This window comes from Brassica napus, chromosome C5 (assembly GCF_020379485.1).
Source record: "Brassica napus cultivar Da-Ae chromosome C5, Da-Ae, whole genome shotgun sequence".
In the NCBI taxonomy this organism is placed as follows: Eukaryota; Viridiplantae; Streptophyta; class Magnoliopsida; order Brassicales; family Brassicaceae; genus Brassica; species Brassica napus.
This window is the reverse complement of record NC_063448.1, coordinates 14,053,516-14,077,550: the sequence shown is the minus strand read 5'-3', so window position 1 is coordinate 14,077,550 and position 24,035 is coordinate 14,053,516. Positions and strand designations below refer to the sequence as shown.

The following is a 24,035-nucleotide window of genomic DNA, read 5'->3' as shown; positions in this document are numbered from 1 at the left end:
TGTTGTACTCTTTTTCCTTCACTATGGTTTTGTCCCAATTGAGTTTTCATGGTAAGGTTTTAATGAGGCAACATTAAAGCACATTACAAGCTCTAAATGATTATGGCATCCAAGGGGAAGTGTTATGAACCAGATTGTGGATGGCTCATAACCAAAAGATTATGATTTGTAATCTTTCCTTTTATCTATGACGGTGTAATCTCCTATATAAGGAACCTCTATGTTATGAATAAAAATAGACTTTTCCATTACTTTTACAACAATATTGTCTACATAAATTGAGAATATAAAAGAACTACAAACTGAAAACAGAATTAGAAACGACTTCACATATTATGGCTAACAAAATTGGGGCGGTGGCGCAGTTGGCTAGCGCGTAGGTCTCATAGCTATTGAGTGATCCTGAGGTCGAGAGTTCGAGGCTCTCTCGCCCCAAAACTTTTTTCCTTTTTTCGCACATGATTGGCCCAAATTCAATACTACTTATTTGCCCAAGAATCCAATTAACCTTACCGGTGACGGGATGCGTCAGCATCTGCACAAAGACAAAGCAATCAAACAGAGAAACAGAGAAACAGCGAAGTAGATGCAAGTAGACAACATTTGAGAACTCGTTACATATGATATGACCCAGCGACTGGGCCTCTTTAGTAGCCCACAATATCATCTTTTGTCGTGATTGAACTGCCAAAACTGAACTAGCATATGACCAGTTAACAAGTCAAAGAGCAGCGCACTCAACTCATTGGAATTGTGGAAGCCCCCGTTAATATATTGATCTTCACTAATACTTCTACATTAGAGATCCGAGTTGTGAGTCTTAAAAAGACAAATTATACAAGGTGAAAGTTGAAACTAATAATTCGCAAGGTGTCGATGTTTTTCATCAGTACACAGCAAGAACCAAAAAAGTTAAAAATCGTACAAATTTCTCCAAGTTAAAAAAAAAGACACATTTTAATAATATTTTGTTTTGTACTAGTATTGAAAAGAAGAAATCCTAATGGTCGACAAGAGGACGTGTCTCTCTCCGTTTGTCACGCACGTTAGCTTTTTTTTTTTGCATTCTTCTTTACTTGCCAATCTTAACATTTAAAGGGTTTGATTGACAATATCTTTAGTTTTGGCTATTTAAGAGCAAAAACAAAACCTTTGAGACTTCTTTATAATTTAAAAAAGTTTAGTATCTGAGTTAATTGACTAGATCCAACGGCCCGTATATTAGAAGCATCAAACCATCCTAGGGTTACCACTAATCCCAAAATCAAATCGAGCATCCATTGTTCCAGAGAGAAGAAAAAAGAAGAAGAGGCATCCATGGAGACTGAGAGGGAAAAGCATGTTTACTTGGCCAAGCTCTCTGAGCAAACCGAGCGATACGATGGTATGAACCGTTTTCGATCCCTAGATCTCTACTGTTCCGACCAAAAACCGAATAGACCAAATGTGTCCGAAACTCAGATCCTTTTTGCTCCTATGAATATTTTGGTTCGTCTAGATTTGTTTTTGAACACTCTTACGGATTTGTCTTCTCTGAGATGGTACTTAATCTAGTTTTAGACGCGCTCTTGAGTAATCCTCTTAGCATGTGTCTGTGCTAATCAGAGCCGATCCTGATCACATGGAGACTAAACATTTGCTTGGACCCTCAAAATTTTACTAGTTAATATGTATAGATCAGTGTTTTGATTTGTTTAGTCGGCAAATCGGACCTAAATAAAACAATTTTTATATAAAGCGCCTAATTAATCATTTATCCCTCATATTAATTAGAAAATATATATATATGTATTATTATAGTTTCAATCCCCCAAAAATCTGAGGGCATGTTATGGTGCTAATACATTGGTGGGATAGTATGAAATAAATTTATGTTTGTTTTTTTTGAAATTGATGTTTGCAGAGATGGTTGAGGCGGTGAAGAAAGTAGCTCAGCTTGATGTGGAGCTCACGGTAGAGGAGAGGAATCTTGTATCTGTGGGTTACAAGAACGTGATTGGGGCAAGGAGAGCTTCGTGGAGAATACTATCATCCATCGAGCAGAAGGAAGAGTCCAAGGGGAACGAGGAGAATGTCAAGAGGATTCAGAACTATCGAAAGAGAGTTGAAGATGAGCTTGCTAAAGTTTGTAATGACATCTTCTCTGTCATTGATAAACATCTCATCCCGTCGTCTACTGCTGTGGAGTCCACTGTGTTTTTCTACAAAATGTGAGTTGACCATTGTTTCTTATGTTTATGTTCTTACATAGATTCCATTGTTTCTTATGTTTTGTCCTAAAATGAATTTGTTGTATGGGTATGAGATTCATGAACATTGCGTTGTTCTGGCTTTATTTTATATGTAGGAAAGGAGATTATTACCGATATCTGGCAGAGTTTAGTTCTGGTGCTGAGCGCAAGGAAGCTGCAGATCAGTCTCTTGAGGCATATAAGGTACTTGTTATCATGTTCTGTCTTGTTTTACTTTATTCGTGTATACATGTGAACAATATCTTTTATTTTTGGTAAATGGCAATGTAGGCTGCTGTTGCGGCTGCGGAGACTGGATTGGCACCAACACATCCAGTTAGACTTGGCTTGGCACTGAACTTTTCTGTTTTCTACTATGAGATCTTAAACTCTCCTGAAAGGTTTTGCTTTGTTTTGGAGATATCATACAACAGAATCGGATTGTGTCACTCTCTAACAGCTTGGAACTACGTGTTTGTACAGCGCATGCCAATTGGCTAAGCAAGCATTCGACGATGCAATAGCCGAACTTGACAGCCTGAACGAGGAATCATACAAGGACAGCACTCTTATCATGCAGCTACTTAGAGACAATCTCACCTTGTGGACTTCAGACCTCCCTGAGGAAGGAGGTAATTTTTTTTTTTTTTTTTAATATTTATCTCCCTATCTGCCTCTCATACAATCTTAGCTGAAGACTCAAACTTTCTTTATTTTATTTTTTGTTGTCGTGTTAGACGAGCGAGCCGAAGGTGATGAGCCTCAGGAAGAGGTATGAGAAGCCTTTTTTTTTTTTTTTTGTTAAATAGTTTTAAAGCTTAATTTTAAAAAGAGTATATGTTCATGGAAGTACTGAATCATTGCAGAACTGAAGTCCCGACTCCTCTGTGAGATGAGAAACAACTCTTGATGCAAGCCTCGTTTGCTCTAGATTGTGTATTTTTTTTTTTATTTGTCTTTGTTGATGATGTTTTCAGATCTTTGACGTTCTACACATGAACACTGCGTATCTTCAACTCTATCACTTATTAGTTTGCTTCTTTGTTGTTGAATTGATTACACAATGCATTTTGGGTTTTGCACACTTAGTGACGGAACTAAGAACACTTAAAGCAGTCAAATGTAAATGTCATACAAACAGCAAATATCTGTTTAACATATGCAAACCTAATACAAAAGTATTTTTCACATACTTAAAAGATAAACCTAATAAGATGATAACAAATCAACAAATAATAACACTATCCCATCACCGCACCAACTCATTTTCCTCTGCTTTGTCTTTTAAAACCCACAAATTTACACAACAACGAAACCATTATAAAGCTATAGCAAGAAGCTGTCAGAAACCGAAACAAAATCATCAGACTCGATTCCAGCGCAACCAGCTTGTTCCTGATGAATCTTGATTGAAAATGCAACCAGTTCACTCAATAGTTTGTCATCTGAACCGGACGACGACACAAGATATGTCGTCTTTGCTCTCTCTTCTCAATGCTTCAGCTGTTAGTTCCTTGGCCGCCTTCTGTGGATCTTTTACCCTCCTAGCTATCTCCATTGCCTCTTCATTTGACATCACCTTCATTTCCACAAATCAATTAACAAAACAGATTAATACTTTTTATAATAATATACACAAGAAGAAGAATAAAAATGCCATTTCATTTACCTTCCAAATGCCATCACTCGCCAGGACAAGAACATCTGTCTGGTTATCAACATAAGCATCTCTAATATCAGGCTCTGAACTCAGATGCGTCTTAAGTCCCTTATCTCCAAAGGCACGAGACACCGCTAACTGACCATTCACTCGAGGAACATCACCTATTAAAAAATCACAACTCATTTACATACATGATCAAGAAATGGTTCACTGTTATCATTCAGATGACTTTCTCTATTTACCTGGTAGATTGGATACAAATCCACCTCTATCCTCAATACTCGACCTTTCTGCACGAGGCTCGTGATCCGTACTCATCTGCATTGTCCTGCCTCCTTGAGAAAGAAGCGCTCGCGAATCGCCAACGTTAGCTATCCACAACCTCCTCCCGTTAATCAGTATAGCTGTAACAGCGGTAGAACCTCCACGACCCAAGTCAGAACTGTTAGATAGAATGGCTTGGTCTGTCTTCTCATAAGCTTTTAATATAGACCTTCTAGGATCCACCCAGAACTCTCCCTGAACAAAAAAAAAAAAAGAAGAAGCATATGATTAAACACAATCTCTTAAAATCATGAGCAGGGCTGGTCCTGAACATTGCCCCAAAATTATTTTGAAAAGTTATATAAACCCTTACTAAATTGTATATAACTCCCAAAATCTCAGGACCGGCCCTGACGATGAGAAGATAAAGAGAGTGAAGTAATAATCTTTTTTTTTTACCTCCTTGAGGATATTGGAGAAGAGGTGTTTCTGCAAGTAGGCAGGGACAGTTGGACCCATGTGACCGTCATAGATAGCGAAAAGACCAAGTTCATGGTCTTGGACGTTGATGAAGTTAGCGACGTGATAATCCTCCATGGGATGGTTAGCTTTGCCTTTGACTAGACTAAAGCCGTACTTGATCAAACCTTCATCACTTCTTCCTTTACCAGATCGAGATGATGACTGTCCTCCCTCAACCTTTTAAAAACCAAACCAAGAAAGCTTAATCTCATAACTTTACACTTATAATCGAACAAACATTGCAGAAACACTCTAAAACACACATCAATCGTAAAAAAGAAAAAAAGAAGACAAACAATTAAAATCAATCTCAAAATTAAAAAAAAATTAAAAATTAAAAATAGGTACCTCGGAAGAGGAAGGGAAGCAACAAAATTTTCCCATTTGAAATCGAAGAAGCTTTCTTCAAAATTCACGAAGCAGAATCAAAACCTGGAAAAAATTGGGGATAATCATCATTCAGCTGCTGGTATACACAAATCGAAAAAGGGTGAGTCTTTTACCTGGAAATAAAAACCCTAATTTGTGTTCAATCGCAAAGATAAATCTACGAGAGGTCTGGTCTTCTCTGCGACCAAGTCTCGTTAATGTCTTCTTTCTACGCGAAATTTTGTTTATATATATTGAGTGAAGACACAAAAATAAACAAAAAAAATGAGAGCTATCTGTATTTTCCTGAACATTGCATTGGCGTGCTCTATAAATGTTAAGTATTTGCTTACGCCCCATTACTATGGAAACTTAATTTTATGACCAGAAAGACTTCATTCTTGGCGTCCATTGTTTTCTCTATAAATTTGAGTAAACAAATAATTACTTACCTTTTTCTTTTGTTTTGGTAATGAGTACATAGTTGATGGCCCGGACTAATATATATATACTTAATAATTTTTATAAAAGAATACATTATTAAATTAGATACATATTTTAAATTAATATTATAAATTATAAAATTTCAATATTCATATTGATAATCAATACATTAATTATAATATTTGTTTCATAGTTTTATTTATGAAACGTAAATTTTGTATCAAAATCTTTTCTATAGTAATAATCAAATTAGGATACTTGGATTTGAAATTAAACACATTATATTAGTGGACTGAAAAGAAATCTAGTGTCATTAAAATGATTATAAAAGATCAAAATCCATAAAACATCAACAAAATAACAATAGCAATCAAACATTATATATTCTCTATAATTTAGATTTTTAAAACAGTGAGATAAAACCACAAAACTAATAAATAACACAACATTATCTTTATCTTCTCTTAGATTATATTTATATTATGTTTATTATTTTTCAAAAAAATTTAGTGTTATTTAATATTTTAATCCTAGTTTTTCATGCTTACATATATTTTAATATTTTAGTTAATTTTCATTTTATAGTTTATATAATATTTTTTATTTTGGTTTTAAATATATTATTTTGATAACATTTGTGATTTTACGAATATCATAAATTCATTTGTGATTTTGATGGTTGTCATGTAAAGATACAAATTTATTTATTTTAAGTTAGGAATATGATCTTTTAATATTAAATATATATAAAATATTTAACATAAATATATAGTTCATATTTTAAAACACATTTTCAATGATTTTTTAACTTTAATTTAATATTGTAATAATTTGTATTTGGATTAATAATTTCCAATAAGAATAATAGAAACTGACTATAATATTAGTCTTTAAAATCATAAACCAAATATAAGATACACATAATTATGATATTATTGGTAGATATTGTTAATATCTATTTATTAATTAAATGTCTTAAATATCATATAGAAGAGGTTAATGTTTATTAATTATCTTAAATATCATGCTAAATATATATATATATATATATATATATATATATATATACATATTAAAATATATATTAATTAAATTAAAGACTTATCCTAATCATGAGAAAGATGACAAGTAAGCAAATTCATTCCCAAATAATAATATAGATTGATTAGGATGTGAATATGCAATATGAATTTTTAGACAAAAGGGTAAATGTAAATGAAATTAGAGAAAAATGGGGATATATGGAGCAAAGAGTGGTCTGGTTAATTAAATATAATTAATAATTGTAAATATATAATTTGTATATTAAAAATTCAGATACCCATTTGGTTCTTAATTCGATTTCAATTTTTTGGTTTTTGAGATATATGATATGCTCGGTTATTTATGAAATTCAGTTTAATTTTGGTTTCAATTTTTTTTAGTTTAGTACGGTTCGGTTCGCGATTCTGAATAAATGTTTCAAACCTATAAACTATTTTATATATAATTTCTTTAGAAATTATTTAATTTTGAAAACAAACCTACGTATTCTCAAAAGCGGGGTAAAATCTAGTTTTTTTTTTATAAAGCTGTCAATTTAAATTAGTCTCACCTTGGATGGGCTAATTGGCATGTTGGCTTGTTTCTTCCTTCGCATTTTGTCACGTCATTTAAAAGGTACATTTTCACGCCAACTTTAATGCGTGAGATTAGCCGTCTTCGTGAAGGGAAAAAAAAATCATTAACTCGTTTACCCGATTTGGATTTTGGTGGCTTAAAGGATTGCGCGTGAAGACTAGCCTTTTGATGTTACCGTGATGACTTGACTGATATGGACCGTAATGAAGTTTCCAAAAGTTAAGGTATCCTAGTGAGAAAAGAGGTATGTTAGGCTTACCATAAGCAGAATCTCAACGTATCAACGAATACGACAAGAAACTTGAAAGGGTCAAACCTCAAACGTTTGGACGCGCTTTCTTTTTAGCCATCTTTCTATTTTGGTTGATGATTCCCACACGTTTCATGACTTTTTGACCCTTAAATTAGGTTTTAAAATTAGACACATCACTAGCTAAAGCTAGTTCTTTATACATAAATTAGTACTAGCTTGTTTGATAACCAAAAGAAGATATTTGTTGCCAAAAACAATAAGGCTTGGATTGGTGTCTAAGCATACGTGTTATGTTATTGTTGTTCATCTAAAGTAGGTTTATAGGTCCATATTGATGTATACTCATTTCAACTTATTGTCCCCTTTTATGAGCCCAACTCATATTTTAAAGCAAACTTTAGCTCAGCCTACTTTACTACTTTTCCTCTTTCTTCCTCCCTTGCAAATTTGAGTCTAGATGATAATGATGAGTACCATTAAACTAGAAGTTATAAGCAGACAATTATCTTTACGCTGGTTCCAGCTTTCCTATTTATGGGCCGGGCTTTCGTTACGAATGTTGAAAGAAAAACTTATTTGGGCCGAGTAATAAAAACAAAAGGGCTTTACAGCAGCTAACTAATCATAAGGGCATTTTCGACCTTTCAGGAAAAACCCTCGGGCGTTAGGTTTTGACCAGAGAGAGTGAGCAACTCGAGTCAATAGAGATGAGGCTGATGACGCACAACATGCTCTCCTGCAACATCAAAGGAGTCACGAACGGCTTTCCTCTGAAGATCGAAGCGGAGAAAGTGATCGAGAAGGAAGTCGATTTCAACCCCGACTTCCTCAGGCACATGTTCGCCAAGATCGAGTGGAAGGATCTCGTGGAAGCTGCTCGTTCCTTGGGATACGCCGAGTTGCCGGAGGATTCTCCTGACGCGACGGTGATTGAATCCGCCGCCGACGAGTCCTTGCTGAAGAAACTCCACCACGCGTTGCTCGAGCTACACCTGGAGGAAGGCGCGCTCGTCTGCCCCGAGACAGGGCGGAAGTTTCCGGTTAACAAGGGAATCCCCAATATGCTTCTCCACGAAGATGAGGCTTAGTTGATTGGATTTAAAAAAAAAAAAAAAAAGAATGTTCGATTAGGGTTTTGGCTGTTGTGATTTGGGAATCCTTAAAAATTAAGTAAGTTTTGTCTATGATTATGGTTTCTTTAGGTGTTTTGTTAGGGTTTGCTTTAAGTGAGATATGCAGTTCAAACAACATTCTTAAATCCCAAGTAATCCAGTTCTGCCTTCGATGATTCTGAATCATAACAAAATTACAAACAATTGGTTACTTGTTGATTTATATGGTGTTTGATTTAAATGGGTCCATTAATCTTTATGATATGGTAAGAGCCGGAGTGACATTTTTCTACAGAGCCTGTCCTTCTCTGTTTTCTAGCAGACAATCCAACTGTCGGATGAAAAATTTTCATGGCAACCTTTTCAAGATATTTTTTAAAAAATGTATCACTTCCATTCCACCTTCTATAGCCGAGAGACAAAGCTTTTGTGCAAGTAAACGATGGCGTGAAGGCAAAACATCTACTGCATAATTTGTGTGTAAATAATGGACGCAGGACTTCTAGTTACATATCATTGGCCTTCTCTCTTGCTCGACTCTACCACACTATTATACTAGCGCAGTTCAGATATAACTACAAGCATAGAAATAGAAAAATATTTATTTGTACATGTATATACATATCTAGTTTCACATTAATTCTGGGACCCATTAATTCGAATCAACATACATACCCTGAAAAAGGCAAAGACTAGTATGAAAGCTTAAACAAACTCAAACTCTTAAAAGTTTTTTGTGGAGCTGTATTCGGGTGCGTGAACTTGCAGTTGGGACACACAAGAGTTGATTTGCAGAGCATAACCAGCATATGACACTTCATGCACACCGTTGTTACCATCTCTTGCTTCTTCTGATCATTGGGGGTGGATCTTGATCCTCTAGCAAGGCCCATAAGACAAGGAACTAGACTCATTTGGCTATAAAACCCTAGACATATCTTTGTATAAATAAGGGTACATCTCACTTTAGCAAAGGATCTCTTTTTCTCCATTTTAGACTTAGAACACTTCCTACAAAGGGGTTTATGGATTACTAGATTTATTTACACTTGTAATCCTACATGTAATACAATCTTAAATCAATAAACTCTTTTGATGTTCATTTCTCATTTGATTCTTTTAAGATTTCTCTTAAACCTCAAGAATCTAAGCTTTTATTTTTAGATTCTTTATTTGATTGATTCCAACAAACATCACAAAGATAAACACCATTTTTGGATCAAACAATTGGCGCTAGAAGGAGGGGGCCAAAGAGAACTATCTTGTAGCATATCAAACTTGGAAAAATCTTAGATCTAGATCTATTTTCATCTTAAAAAAAAAAAAAAGATGAAACAACAATGTCGTCTTGTTTCTTTCACCAAGACACGGCTTTGGTTCTACGGAGGAGAGGAGATGCTTTGGTTCTACGGAGGAGAGGAGATTGACCGGTCAAAGATCGAAGCTTTCTTCACCAACCAAAAAGCTTTGCTTTGGACGTACCCACCAAAGATCCTCGTAGAGCTTGTAGTCTCGATCCTCATAGACGTGCCGATGAAGTTCCCATCTCGATCCGCCGGCGAAGCTCCGTCTCGATCCGCCGGTGAAGACGATGTCTCGATCCGCCGGTGAAGCTTCCGCCTCGATCCGCCGGTGAAGCTTCCAGGATCCGCCGGTGAAAGTGACAGCATCTCGCCCGCATCTGCGCAAAAGTGACGACCCAGAGCCGCCGCTTCTGTGTGTGTTCCAAAAGAGTCCCTCATCTCCTGACCAGAGCTTTAAAGGTACGAGCTTTATATCCAAGAAAAGCTCGTCGGGAGAGAGCATCGAGCTTGAGCTCTCCATTCTTCAAAGGCATCGAGCTTCTCGTCAAAGGGAAAGGGAGACGCGACCTTTCAGGCTCTATCAGGTGTGATATCGGCGTTCTCGGTTCATCGAAGCAGTCGTGATTCTGCTTTGGTTCACCGTAAACTCCGGTCAAGCATGTGTTGGGCCCACAAGCCCAATCCTCCACCAAACGAGCAGAAGCCTAGTCCTCCACCCAAAGGAGCAGAAGCCCAACTCTCATCCTTTTGCTTCTCTTTGTTGACTTGTTCCGTGTTACGGTTACCAGAAGAGAAGGCACCAGTGTGTGAACAAGAGAAGCTTCATGCTTATCTGCTTTAAACTCAGCTTGCGTTAGAGGAGATTCAGGTTTCTGCAAAGTGCAAGGCTCAGTTACAGGTTCTGTGAAACGAATTGCTCAGGCACAGGAAGAGAAAGCTGTTTCAGCCTTTGCCTCGCCATCAAACCTAAGATCGTTGAATCACTGGTGATGCAGTGATGAACGGGATGATGATCGTGGAGCTCTCTCCAGCGTCTTAATGGCTGAAGCAGTGCAGCCTCTAACTGATGGAGCCAAGCAGTTCCTTGCCTCGCGTTTCAAAGATATCACCAAACTTCAGAAGGAGGTTAAAGCCTTACCGTTGGCTGGAATGGAAGCGATAGAATCAAGCGATGATCTCCAAATTGCTTCTGAGGATGCTGTTTACGACATGAGCTCTGTTCTTTGTCATGGCGAGACCTCCACCAACGAGCTTAGCTTCTGATCATCACTCGGATGGAAACGAGACGCCTTAAACTCAGTTCAGATTCAACCCGTCATTGCCTTGCCGACTACCAGCTTTCCAACGGGGTCATGAAAAAATACTCCTTAGTATCTCTTCCTTGATAGCCGTAAGCACCGCGGCAGCCATTGTGGTTGGTGTGATAGCCATCAAGAGGCGTTGCTTCAACAGAATCAGTATCCAAGGAGATCAAAGACTGAAGTGAACTGCAGTGGAGTTATGGCATCAACTTCTTGATTCTACTTCAAGAAAGCTCTCCCAAGAGACACGACCACAACACCGGGCTCACCTCGAAACACGTTTTCTCCATGCCAAAGATAAGTGTCTCGTAACGTATTTTGTAACGTGTTTAGAAAGTACGAGATACACACGTAACGTGTTTATTTTTCTAGCTTTTATATACATATCAAACACTACGAGATACACACGTATTCCACATTTTGATCATATTATTTTTATGGTCATAGAAAATCTGATAATCGTCATATTTTTCTTTGTAACCCAGAATCGATTGCGAGACAGACTGACAAGCTCAGACTCTGGTACAAGCTCTAGCTGATGTGATCACAGTCCGCACAACTCCTGCTGATTTTATCGCTGCCAATCACGAGCTCATTACAGCCCTCGCAACTCCACAGCGCGTTCATCAACACTATCATAGCCTGACAAGCATACACGCCAACAACTTGCTCGGCACACACGATCTCAACACGAGACTTTGGGTCGGCAATAGTTCGGTAAACATGTATTTTAGGCACGAGTTTAAATTGAACTTGCTTTTTATTAGGCACGAGTTTGTGGTCGACTCGCTTATTGTTAGACACGAGTTTACAGAAACGTCTTTGGCTAGGCATGAGTTTACAGAAGCTCTCCTTCTACTAGGCACGAGCTCTCAGTAAACTCGCCTCTGTCTTAACATGAGTCAAGTAAACTCGTCTTTCGCTAAGCACGAGTTTAAAGCAAACTTGCTTATTACTAGGCACAAGTTCGAAATAAACTCGCCTAAACCGTCATAGGCATGAATGTGTCTAGTTCATTGTCTAATAAACCCTATTCATAAAGTTCGCAGAGATCGACTTCGTCTCTCTCAACGAACTTTGGGGGGCTTATTGTTGGGGGTGGATCTTGATCCTCTAGCAAGGCCCATAAGACAAGGAACTAGACCCATTTGGCTATAAAACCCTAGACATATCTTTGTATAAATAAAGGGACATCTCACTTTAGCAAAGGATCTCTTTTTCTCCATTTTAGACTTAGAACACTTCCTACAAAGGGGTTTATGGATTACTAGATTTATTTACACTTGTAATCCTACATGTAATACAATCTTAAATCAATAAACTCTTTTGATGTTCATTTCTCATTTGATTCTTTTAAGATTTCTCTTAAACCTCAAGAATCTAAGCTTTTATTTTTAGATTCTTTATTTGATTGATTCCAACAAACATCACAAAGATAAACACCATTTTTGGATCAAACAATCACCTTCAAACGCTAGCCATGACGGGGATCGACTTAGCTTTATATCACCTGATTTCCTCTTTTTACTTGGGCTCATGATCAAATTTTTGCCTTTTGAAGATTCGTCTTTATTCACGATTGTTTTAATAGTGGAACTTGACGATGAAGAAAGGTTTAGCTCAAGGTCCAGGTATGTCTTGCGATCTTCAAACGTCTCTGAATGGAACTGCAAAGAGAACGATTAAAACATGTTTTTTGTGCATATCAATTTTCACGTCCTTATACACTCCTTATGTTTCATAATATAAGTTACTTTAGGAGGATTTTTTTTTTGTTTTAAAAAATATAAATTGTTTTCACATTTATATGCTCCTTTTATATTTATTTGAAAATTGTGGCTAATTAAATTCTATAAACTTTTCATGATTGGTTGAATTTTATTTGAATTACATACTAAATTGTACTTTTTATAAAGTAGTTTTTTTAATCTTTAGGCTTTTAACTAAAACCGTTTATATTATTAAATAGAGGGAGTACCTTAGTGTCTAGGTGAAGCTGAACATCAGGTTTTATCAACCTAGCGTTATCTGACTTTAATCTTTGATCGAACAGAGTACTGTTCTTCTCAAGTCTGGCTGGCGTTTGATCTTCTTGTTTGATCCGATTGAAGGAACCGTGAAACGATTCTCCATAGTCTTTAATCTGGTCCCTTTTTTTAGAACAGAGGATCCCATCATGTAGAGAAAACATATTAGACCTTCGACTCTATTATGATGATTAAGAAGCTCTCGCTTTGCTTTGGTGTATAGAGAACGAATGATCAGATAGAGGAACAGTTCGTGAAAGTCCTATATATATATAAATAAGATGAACCACCCATAAGAGTTATTATCTCCACCGGTGCATGTAGAATAGTAGACAAGAGTAAATGAGTTAGATATACCCAAATAAATACTGTTGATAATCGAATAAATTAGGATTCATATCTTGATGTATGTTACTCAGGAAAGATTTACTCTCACAGATGATCCATGTTAGTGCTGATATCTATCTTAAGTGGTCCCTAAATATTTTAGCCAGTGTATTTATATCTTGTTTTACAATATACTAACGTTGGTGCCAGTCAAGATTTGTCAATTATACATCCTGAAAGGTATATTAACTCCGACGTGTTTTGTTTTAGAGTTACTCCCCTCTGTTCCTGTAGGATGTGTCAAAAAAATTTGATGTTCCAATATATAAGATGTTTTCAATTTTTTAGGTAATTTTTACTTTATTAAAAATTGTGTAACCAATCATTTTTTATAATCTATTTTTTTATTGGTTGAATACAATTATTTTATATTTTTAATGATACTTTCTAGACAAAAAAATAATTTTCTTAATATGTGTGTTTTTCGTTAACATCTTATATTTAGGAACAGAGGGAGTATTATTGAAAAGGATACATTTAAATGCAAAAGTAAAACTATAAAGGATTATGTGAGTTCCAAGTTGGTGTGTGTTCATAAGTGAATGTATTGCTCCAAAGAACCTTACTGAAATGTGTAGATTTGTTGTTCTATTGAATTCATCTATCTGTTCCTTTTCTCTTTAGCTTTTCTGTTCCACCAATATCATCATGATGATGATATCATCAAACCGTTATCTGGACGTATGATGATGCATGTGTATACGAGTTGTGTGAATTCTTGTTAGTCACAAAGGTGTCTACATGTGTGTCTATGTGCGTTTGATGTGGTGATAACGAGTTATGTGACTCAAGAGGTCAATAAATATTAAGTAGAAAGAAGAACTGAATACAGTTGAAGGGGGACGGTTCATGACTTCATGAATGCCGATGCAACTTTAATATCACAATAACTCTCACTCCCACTTTTCAATACTACTGTATATAACACCAAAAATATACATCTATCTAGTATTATTATTTCATAATATTGAAAATGTTTATAGTAAATTCCAAACAATTTCATATAGATTGAAAAGCTTCTTCAACAGCCTACCATGCCACGACCTTCGCTTCCACATTTATTTTTAGGACTTTTTTTGGTCAGCTTCCTCATAAATTTTTCCACTATGTAAATTCAACGAATGCATTTATGCATGGATTATATCTACAAGTAGTCTAGTATAATATTAGAATTAAGGAATCTCTGGAATTACTTTGAAGCTAGCACCAAAAACTCAGAGTTTCTTGAAGTGAAAATTTCAATCAATGTAAAAAAGTATGCAACGAAAGCTCCAAGTAAAAAAGTTTTGGTCGCAGGCAAAATAGTTAATACTCTTGAATCATAATTATGGCATCAGCTAAATTTATCTGCTGAAAGGCTAAAACAGATACTAGTTATTATTTCCTGGTGGAAGAATTAAAGAATCAGTACTTGTCTACCCGTTTCCATTTGAACAAGTATAAATGCGTAGTAACAGTTAATGGGAAAAGTGTCAATTTCGACCCCAACAATTTCGGTCGTGGCAAATACGACCCGAACAATTGATCAGTGCCAAATACGACCTCAACTCAATTATAATTCAAAAAAACTACCCGAACTTCTTAAAATGTGCTTAAATATATGTTGACTCTATCAGAAGTTAGTCAACCGTTAAGAAGATAAAACGACGTCGTTTGATATACGAGGAAAAGTGCCAATTTCGACCTCAACAATTTCAATCGTGCCAAATAGGACCCGAACAAATGGTCAGTGCCAAAAACGACCTCAACTCAATTATAATTTAAGAAAAACTATCCAAACTTCTTAAAACGTGCATAAATCTACATTGACTCTAACAGAAAAGTTTATAAATAATTCAAAGTTTTAAGTATATTTATATAAGAAAAGTTTATAAATAATTCAAAGTTTTAAGTATATTTAAGATCGCATAATAATAAATATTTTATTATTTATATTTTAGTAAGATAGAAGTTTATTAAAGATATGATAAATAAAAAACATGTTAATGTATTTATATAAATCAGAAAAAATTATCACCAAAATTTTAAATTGGATAAAATGAAGAAAAATAGTAGTTTATATAATTTCAAATTTGTAGTAATATTTCAAAAAGTTACTTTTATCTAGTTGTTAGTGTGCCCTTTTAAAAGGGTATCACAACACGGTTTGAGTCTCGGAATGAACATATTTTTTTCTAAGATATATATATATATATATATATATATTGATTTATGCACGTTTTAAGAAGTTCGGACAGTTTTTCTTAAATTATAATAAAGTTGAGGTCGGTTTTGGAACTGACCATTTGTTCGGGTCCTATTTGGCACGAGTGAGAGTGTTGGGGTCGAAATTGGCACTTTTCCTCGTATTTCAAAACGACGTCGTTTTATCTTGTTAACGATTGACTAACTTCTGTTAGAGTCAATGCAGATTTAAGCACGTTTTAAGAAGTTTGGGTAGTTTTTCGAATTATAATTGAGTTGAGGTCGTATTAGGCACTGATCAATTGTTCAGGTCGTATTTGGCACGACCTAAATTGTTGGAGTCGAAATTGGCACTTTTCCCAACAGTTAATACACATGAATATTTTTAACGATGATTTTGTAAAACAAACATGCAAAGATATGTGCTAACAGAAGATGACAGCGCCTGCATGTTTTTGTTATAGATCGACTGCGTCATGCAGAATTTGGATTTCTATAGGATTGTTTATTTTATCAAGATACATCATTTACAGTATACAAGTTTTAACTAACACCTTTTCACATCATCTGCATGCACATTTGACGATTGGGTATCAATGACTGAGGCTTTGTAGTGTAACACTTGTGATTTATTAGTGTTACAATCTAAAACTAGAGTTGACCCCCACATTCGTGCGGGTGTTAATTTTTTTTTTTATAAATTGATATTTTGTTTTTCATGATTGGTATTATATATTTATATGTGTCATCATACAATTAATTGTTGGTTCCTATACATCAGAATCGAACTCAAATCAAATCAGTTAATATGATTACTTTTGGTTATTTGGTTAGTTTTAGGTTATTTTTAGTTTCAATTCAAAATACCTCAACCGAATCGGTTAATATGGTTACTTTTGATACAGATATCCGAACATGTTTCACATACATTAGTTTTGGATATTTTTAGGTTTCTATACTTCAAAACTGAAATCATCCAAATTTGGAGGACTCGACTCGAAACCCACCCGAAAATCTGTAATACCCCTTCAAAACCTGATACTTGAAAAAAATAACTCGTACCTGAACGGTTAGCCAAATGTCTATGCCTAATTGATTATGTAAAAAAACTCTTTGTTAACCATTTTGAATTCTTGTCACAAATGGAATAATTTCATTTAAACATGTCGAATTATTATGGTTAATATGTAAAATAAATGATGTTGATATATTATATCAAAGATAATTAATGAAATATTAAAAAAAAAGATTAAGAAAACAAATGTAAAATATATAACAAAAAACTTCAAAATTATGTTCTGTATTTATGTAATAAAATATGTTGAATTATTTAGAAAAGACAAATAAATGAGGCGGTTAGAATTAATTAAAAATAGAATGAAATATGTAAGAAATCACTTAAAATAAGAAAGTATTGTTTTGTAATCTTCTATATTATTAAAAGAGAAGTACCCATTTGAAAATGTTCTTACTTCATTAATTAAACTCTCTTTTTTTTGCTTGTCTTTTTCAGTTACATTTATGAAATATCCTAAAACGAATAAAACTGCCTAATTTATTACTTGTCTTTTCAGTTACATTAATGAAATATGCTTAAATGAATTTAAACTTCATATTTTATTGTTTGTCTTTTTCAGTTACCTTAATGAAATATCCTTAAATAAATTTGGACATAATGTCATTTAATCAACCAAAAAAACTCATGAGTTATCCTTACGTGCATAATTTTAATAATGGAGATTTTTAAAAACGTGCATCATTAAAATGTTACCTAAAACATGCAGCACTAATATATAACATGCATCAATAAAACTAGAATTTGACTCACACAATTGTACGGATATTATTTTCAGTTGATTAAATTTAAAAATAACTATTTATTCAAAAAATATTTAAGAAAGGCTATGTTTTTAAAAATTATATGGTATTATTTGCTCATAACTCATTTGTCATTTGATAAATTGTTAGAAAGAAAATTTTAGCATAATATAACTCAGTTGTCATTTGCTAAATTTATGGTTTTTATTTATATTTTTTATTATTTAATTATAATATTTTCATTTTATAATTGAAAGATAAATGAATTTTCTTTCAAACAATATTTTTGTAAATGTATTTTTTTAAATAATCAATTAAAATTGTTATTATCATTGAATATCATTATTTTTTTGACATAATTTGAGTTTTCGTTTACATCAAAACTTATCATATTTTAGGATAATTTTAATTTAAAATGTAATTTTCATATTTTTCAAACAAATTCTAAAAAATATTTTTTAAATATTTTGTTATAATTGTTAGAAAAATATTGAGTTTCATTTCAAATAAAAAAGTAAAGATATTTAAAATATTCTAATTAAAATATGTAAAACTAAATATATTTTTAAGAAAATGGTCAAAATAAAAAAAATTACACATAAAATAATCATGATTTTTGTTAACTGGGTGGATCATTATTTATATGATATCGCACACGAAACAAAAATTTCTGTTTTTAAAATTATCTAATTAACTCTATACTAATTTTTTTATATTTTGTATATGATATCACACATTCGTAAAAAAAATAGATAGTTTAAGATGCAAAAAAATATATTTACTTAATGAATATAATATGAACGGATATTACAAATATATCATTTAATAAAATAAATAATTAAAAACTGAAAATTCATACCCGCGTTAGGGTCTAATTTCTATTAAAAGAGAAGTACCATTTTTATCTACCATAAAAAAGTCATACTAGCCTTATTAGGTCCATTTCATTAATTATATTTATTTAATTATTTATATTAATCTATTCAATATATAAAGATATTAATAATAAATCAATTTTAACTGTAAATTTAAATTTTATTTTTAGTTATAACAAAATGTTGAGAAAAAATCTAACAAAATCTTTCTAAAAATTTAAAATATTTTATTTAAATTAATACCATTGATTAATTTCGTAATTAATAATATATACTATTATACATTAATTTAAATAAAATTTTATTATAAAAAAATAAAATAAAAATGTATGCTATTTTTTAAATTTTATAATTATATTCTATATCTTCTTTATTAAAATAAATACCATAAAAATTCATACTAGGTCTATTTCATCAATTACATCTATTTGACTATTTAAGTTAATCTATTTAATATATAACATTTCTAAAAAATCTTATAAATTATATAGGTATTAATAAATAAATTTTAACTGTAAATTTAAATTTTATTTTTACTAACAAAAATATGTTGAAAAAACCTAACAAAATCTTAATAAAATTTTAAAATATTTTTAAATTAATGCAGCGATTGATTTCATAATTAATAATATAGTATTATTATAATGTATTTACTTATAAAATCCCACAATATACTAAAATAAATAACATAGAAATATAAATTATGCTAAGAAAATATCAGTTTTATAGTATAACTAAATAAAATTTTAAAATGTATTGTATTCAGTCTGTAAAAATTAGAAAACATGAAGAAGTTTCTCAATTTTTTTATTTCATACTATGAATTTATTTTACCAAACTCGAAAATATATTAATATATAATAACAATTAATAATAAAGTAAAATATATAAAACAAATCATTATACATTAATAATATCGAATAAGAAACATAACCAATAACATTATAGATTTACACAATATATAACACTAAAATGTAAAAATCTTTTAAAGTTTTGCGATGGTATTATATATTTATAAAATGAAAATGTACGGGTGAAAAATCTAGTTCAATTTTAATAGACTAGATAGATTATTATAATTTTTATCTCGAAGATCTGATTAGAAAGAAAAAAATAATCAGATGGACGGTTAACTTGTGACCGTCACAGTAAACACAAGGGAAAATCTAACACCTGTTTAAAACGTAAGCATACAAAAATTAAATATGATTTTGGTACAATAATCTATGCTATATCCCAAAGGTAATATGATGTAGCATAGATCATATTGTAACAAAATAGTATACGATCAAGATTTGTTTCATTATATGAATTGTTAAAATGTCAAACTAAAGGGTTTTTTTTTTTTGCTAAAATAAATGGTTAAAATCAGATCCATTAAAGACACATACTTAATCTCCGGATGGGAGGTGCAGCCCACGAATAGACTCTTTCCCGGATATTCAAATGGGTCGAAAAGCAGTAGCCCATATCCGTGTAGGTGACCAAAAAAATACGACTTAGTTTTGCATAGCAGGTGGATCGAACCACATCCCAAACCTTTCCCCTTTACCACTTGACCACAGGCTCGCGTCCACTTTAAAGGTTGCTGTTGCACCAAACTCATACGTTCATGCAATTATAAGGAGATGAACTGTTATAACTTATACAAAACACACAAGTAGAGCCAATGTAATCGTCGTGATTTTTGGATTTCGGGGGAAAATTGTATAGCTACTGATTTCTAATAAAAAAAGAAAAAAACTAAAAAATACAAGATATTGCATGAAGTGAAAGAAAATTGTTTACAATCCTTCTCTCTGAAATGAGTTGGGCCAAAATCAAGACTACAAAAACTCTTTGGTATAAGTCACTACAAAAGTTCTGATTTATAAGCGAGTGTCATAGTATTTTACGAGGCATTGTTTTATTCAATTTTTTTTTGGTAAAATAATTTTTTTGGTAAACTCTTTGTTATTTTTTTTTTGAAAAAAGGACTAGTAAACTCTTTGTTATGTGGAAGCACCGTAGCCTACTGATTAAGGTTTAAAAGCTTCTACACCCAGCTTTGGGGTTCGAATCTCAGACTATGCAATTTCTTGCTGATTACAGGAAATTCAGGTTTCAAGTCCCGGAGAAAGCGATTTATTAAACAATTATGCAGACTACGGAAGAAAGGCTTACAAGAGATCTTCAACATGGTGCAAGTAAATCTGGTCAGGTGTGGATCTTCATAGGACGGTTCAGGTGATGCAGTTTGGTATAGGTCTCATAAGACAGGTAGTATTGTCGGTTGTCGAATCGTCTACGTAATCTTTCTCATATCATAATTGTAATATCATAATAAATGAGCGTTAAAAAAACTCTTTGTTATAACTCATTGTTTTTTTTGTTTTAATCAATTTCCTTTCGAGTGTGAGATATTTTTCATATATCCACATTCTTATCATTCTATTTGCTTCAACAGACTCACACTTACTGTTTACGGGTGTATCCTCCTTCATGAGTCAATATGAATCTCAAAACTGTATCATACATTACATAACCAGGATCTTAACATCTTATTATTTAGATAATGTGACAATATTCGTATGTTTTCTATTTGTTTAATATGTTGCTTGATTACGTCTTTCTTTTTCTAATAATAATTATATCAAAAAAAAAATATAGCAATAAATTATTAAATTTGTAAGACCAAACCCGTTTAGAAATACATGATATCCACCACATAAAATTTCATTCCAAGATCTAATCAAATGCGACAATAACAAAAACAACAAGAGAGAAAAGACCATTGTCTTATGTCTGGGAGTAGACATTGCCTTAGATAGACCAAGTAAGGAGGTTTGAGTTTTTTCATAGAACAAACTTGGACAAGAAGAAAACAACAGCAGATTTTGAAGTTAAACGCTCAACCCACCACCACCAGAGATTAATTAGAAGCCTTTACGATCTTCATTTCCTCGTGAGATTTCTTGAGAAAATTCCTTTGCAATAAGGATTTCTACGTAGATTTGAGTGAGGCCTAATGACTTCAATGAGATAGGCATGAAGTGAACCCTGTTTCATTCCACATAATTCTTAATTAGTACACTCTCCAATCAGAAGTTAGGGTTAAAAGAAAGTCTCAAAACTTGTACCTCGGTGACAGAAAGAGCAGCTTGGATGACAAAATTTGCATAGGGGTCTTGAATTAGAAGATCAAAACGAGAGACAGAGATGAGTTCAAGCACTATCTGAGGACGGCTCTCTGCACAATGTGTTAAGCATCTTTCCACCAAATGGCTACTAAATTTCTGCATTGAGAGCTCTACATAATGTCCTTTTAACCGCGCAAGAACCATGGCAGTCGCTTGAAAATCCCTCATTTCTATAATGAATTGCACTGCGTAGTTCCTGTATTTTTGATCAAGAAAGAAAGTTATATAAAGTGAACACTCTATTAGACTCAGAGGGTTTAGTTCTTGTTAATATTACCCATAAGGGTGTTGAGCAAGGAAGAGACTGTTTCTAGAGATTTGGGTTATGAGCTTCTCTCGTTGTTGTCCAGTGGAATAAGCAACGCATTTTTGTAGAACACAGCATCCATGTTGATGTGTGGCGATATCAATGCAGAACCTAGTAGCATCTTCAAATATGAACTACAAAGAGTGAAAACAAAAACAAAAAATTGGCTCAGTGATTCTTGATGAGTTTTAAGAGTGTAAAAAATGAAAAGTGTCTTGTGTTTTTCTTTTTAACCTTGTTATCTTGTGTGATAAGGCACTGCAAGCAACGTTGAATCACATGATTCCCATTCACATTAATAGCCAGGTTGTGAAATCCAGGTCTCAAAGCTGATGTCACTAGATAAATCTGCTTCTTGGTTTTGATTGATTCCACTAACCTCTGGACAACTCGAGTACTTAAAACACAACATCACAAAAAATAAAAAAAATTAAAAAACAGAGAAGTCTAACTTAATATAAAGTTAAACATCATTATTATTATCTCTTACCCGTGAGGGTTGAGTGCTATCCGGACAAGCAGACCTGGTTCTGAAGTAACAATGAGTATGATCGTTGTCCTCTGTTCTTCATTACAAACATCTAATAACTTCTGCATCAAGTAATTCCCAAAGGGATTTATCATAAGCTCAACAACATGAGGAATCACCTCGTTGAAAATGACCATAGCGTCTATAGAAGATCCATCTTCAAGGACCCTCTGCAAGGATCTGCATCCATGCTGATCTTTGGCCATCAAGTAAACATATCCCTGTAAGTCACGAAGCCTCGGATGGATCTTGTTACCGCTGCTTCCTTGATGATGATTAGACAAGCTTCCAACGCAGCTTCTCCAAGGAGAGAAGGATGGAACAGAGTAATTGTTGAACTCTTGCTCTTCTTCTTCTCTGATGTTCAAACGATGAAGGAGACTTTCACATAGACTCAAACCATGATCATACTTGGTAGTTGGCGTGAACTGAGAGGAACCGTTACACTGTCCGTTTGAAAAGTAGCTGGAGAGGGAGTAATCAGACGGTGATCGGAGACTTAACCTACTCGAACTCGAAGAAGAGTCTCCAGGGAAGAGATTGTGATAATGGCTCCATGAGTTTTGCGTAGGAGAAGAAGGAGAATGTGAGAGAAACAAAGTTTCTTCTTCTTCACAAAGTTCACCTCTCTTCATCATTTCTAACACTCTTTGCTTCTATTCTTTTTTAAAAAAAAAGTTTACTAGAAAATGCATAAAGTACAACAACAACAAGGGTAAAGTTATATACAATGTACGTTCAACCAACATAACTTGTATCTCATGGAAACATCGTGGAAATTATTAAGTGTTTCCTAATGTAATAGATGCCGTCCGTTTAGCTGATTAAGTCTCTTGACCTTGGTCTTGCTTTAGTCAATAAGCTTCTCTGTTAGGTGAGTACTGACATAAGACTGACTTGGAATATCATTGAAGTTGGTTTCCAAATTAGGAAAGTCTATGAAAACGATAGCTACTCGCTTTTTGACTTACCAACCAACATTCAGGCTTCTTAGTTTCCTCGTAGTTTCCTATCTTCACGTCACCATCCCAATGTATCTTTTGCATCCTCCTCTAAGTAAAGCTTGTCTTTTGTGTCAATTAGTGTCTTCCAAAAAATGTATCTCGTTCTTACATAATCAGATTTGTCTTGGTTCAATTATACATTTGGGCTTGAAGCATGTCATGAGCCTATCTTTTCTAGTATATAAATGAACGTTTAGTATTATAAGTTATAACGTTGTAAAGTTATTATTGTATTATTTTCAATCCAAATTATTTATGAAATAAACACTCACCAAACACGAAAACAGAGGAAGAGATGTAAACTAAACAACAGAGCAAACTTTTTATAGTTTTTTTTTCAACACTTTTTATAGTATCTAAGAAGAAAAAAATGTAACAATTAGGTTTTGTAGTATACAGTAAAAAGACTAAATATAATTAATTTAGTTATTTATATTTTTAAAATGCACTTACCTTTTCAATCATATAGTCAGAAATTAATGCAAAGTTAAATTTATTTGAGTTAAAATTATGGAATAATAAGTGACACATCGTAAAGTGGTTCGATATTGTATGAGTGAAGCCAAAATATCCAAAAATGTCATAAAATGATTATAGGGTCAGTAAACAATAATTTTAAACTTTCCAAAAATTAATGCATCA

General features: G+C 33.3%; 5 protein-coding genes across 5 annotated transcripts; 2 read left to right on the top strand and 3 right to left on the bottom strand.

Annotated features, from left to right (window-relative positions):
• The first annotated feature begins 1,171 nt into the window (after nt 1-1,171).
• Nucleotides 1,172-3,315, top strand: LOC106401398 (14-3-3-like protein GF14 epsilon). The gene is made up of 7 exons (XM_013841908.3): nt 1,172-1,384; nt 1,904-2,210; nt 2,348-2,435; nt 2,523-2,632; nt 2,715-2,863; nt 2,969-3,003; nt 3,098-3,315. Exons 1-7 carry the CDS (start codon nt 1,318-1,320, stop codon nt 3,101-3,103), a joined length of 762 nt encoding a protein of 253 aa, XP_013697362.2. The 5' UTR covers nt 1,172-1,317; the 3' UTR covers nt 3,104-3,315.
• Nucleotides 3,316-3,344: 29 nt separating this feature from the next.
• Nucleotides 3,345-5,378, bottom strand: LOC111215001 (probable protein phosphatase 2C 9). Its single transcript, XM_022717962.2, has 6 exons — nt 5,184-5,378; nt 5,029-5,112; nt 4,618-4,857; nt 4,137-4,413; nt 3,901-4,055; nt 3,345-3,810 (listed from the first exon to the last, which is right to left on the bottom strand). The coding sequence occupies exons 2-6, from the start codon at nt 5,062-5,064 to the stop codon at nt 3,673-3,675; spliced, it is 846 nt and encodes a 281-aa protein (XP_022573683.2). The 5' UTR covers nt 5,065-5,112; nt 5,184-5,378; the 3' UTR covers nt 3,345-3,672.
• A 2,484-nt stretch (nt 5,379-7,862) lies between these two features.
• On the top strand, nt 7,863-8,649 carry LOC106397447 (multifunctional methyltransferase subunit TRM112 homolog A). Its single transcript, XM_022703898.2, has one exon. It carries the CDS (start codon nt 8,074-8,076, stop codon nt 8,452-8,454), a length of 381 nt encoding a protein of 126 aa, XP_022559619.2. The 5' UTR covers nt 7,863-8,073; the 3' UTR covers nt 8,455-8,649.
• Nucleotides 8,650-9,060: 411 nt separating this feature from the next.
• Nucleotides 9,061-13,371, bottom strand: LOC106397446. The gene is made up of 3 exons (XM_048756825.1): nt 13,062-13,371; nt 12,549-12,750; nt 9,061-9,357 (listed from the first exon to the last, which is right to left on the bottom strand). Exons 1-3 carry the CDS (start codon nt 13,272-13,274, stop codon nt 9,311-9,313), a joined length of 462 nt encoding a protein of 153 aa, XP_048612782.1. The 5' UTR covers nt 13,275-13,371; the 3' UTR covers nt 9,061-9,310.
• Nucleotides 13,372-21,006: 7,635 nt separating this feature from the next.
• LOC106400015 (putative pumilio homolog 8, chloroplastic) lies at nt 21,007-23,468 on the bottom strand. The gene is made up of 5 exons (XM_013840437.3): nt 22,351-23,468; nt 22,095-22,257; nt 21,831-21,994; nt 21,494-21,749; nt 21,007-21,413 (listed from the first exon to the last, which is right to left on the bottom strand). The coding sequence occupies exons 1-5, from the start codon at nt 23,025-23,027 to the stop codon at nt 21,309-21,311; spliced, it is 1,365 nt and encodes a 454-aa protein (XP_013695891.2). The 5' UTR covers nt 23,028-23,468; the 3' UTR covers nt 21,007-21,308.
• Between the last annotated feature and the right edge of the window lie 567 nt (nt 23,469-24,035).

Excerpts from the sequence above, each read along its gene's own strand:
- LOC106401398 (XM_013841908.3), top strand. The coding sequence starts at position 1,318 with ATGGAGACTGAGAGGGAAAAGCATGTTTACTTGGCCAAGCTCTCTGAG. Across the intron at positions 2,211-2,347 it reads ACTGTGTTTTTCTACAAAAT|GAAAGGAGATTATTACCGAT; the intron begins GTGAGTTGACCA and ends TTTTATATGTAG. Across the intron at positions 2,436-2,522 it reads AGTCTCTTGAGGCATATAAG|GCTGCTGTTGCGGCTGCGGA; the intron begins GTACTTGTTATC and ends ATGGCAATGTAG.
- LOC111215001 (XM_022717962.2), bottom strand. The coding sequence starts at position 5,064 with ATGGGAAAATTTTGTTGCTTCCCTTCCTCTTCCGAG. Across the intron at positions 4,858-5,028 it reads GCTTCCCTTCCTCTTCCGAG|GTTGAGGGAGGACAGTCATC; the intron begins GTACCTATTTTT and ends GGTTTTTAAAAG. Across the intron at positions 3,811-3,900 it reads CGAGTGATGGCATTTGGAAG|GTGATGTCAAATGAAGAGGC; the intron begins GTAAATGAAATG and ends GTGGAAATGAAG.
- LOC106397447 (XM_022703898.2), top strand. The coding sequence starts at position 8,074 with ATGAGGCTGATGACGCACAACATGCTCTCCTGCAACATCAAAGGAGTC.
- LOC106397446 (XM_048756825.1), bottom strand. The coding sequence starts at position 13,274 with ATGTTTTCTCTACATGATGGGATCCTCTGTTCTAAAAAAAGGGACCAG. Across the intron at positions 12,751-13,061 it reads AGCTTCACCTAGACACTAAG|TTCCATTCAGAGACGTTTGA; the intron begins GTACTCCCTCTA and ends TTCTCTTTGCAG. Across the intron at positions 9,358-12,548 it reads GTCATGGCTAGCGTTTGAAG|AGGATCAAGATCCACCCCCA; the intron begins GTGATTGTTTGA and ends GGGCCTTGCTAG.
- LOC106400015 (XM_013840437.3), bottom strand. The coding sequence starts at position 23,027 with ATGATGAAGAGAGGTGAACTTTGTGAAGAAGAAGAAACTTTGTTTCTC. Across the intron at positions 21,995-22,094 it reads TTATCACACAAGATAACAAG|TTCATATTTGAAGATGCTAC; the intron begins GTTAAAAAGAAA and ends CACTCTTTGTAG. Across the intron at positions 21,750-21,830 it reads CTTGCTCAACACCCTTATGG|GAACTACGCAGTGCAATTCA; the intron begins GTAATATTAACA and ends TCAAAAATACAG.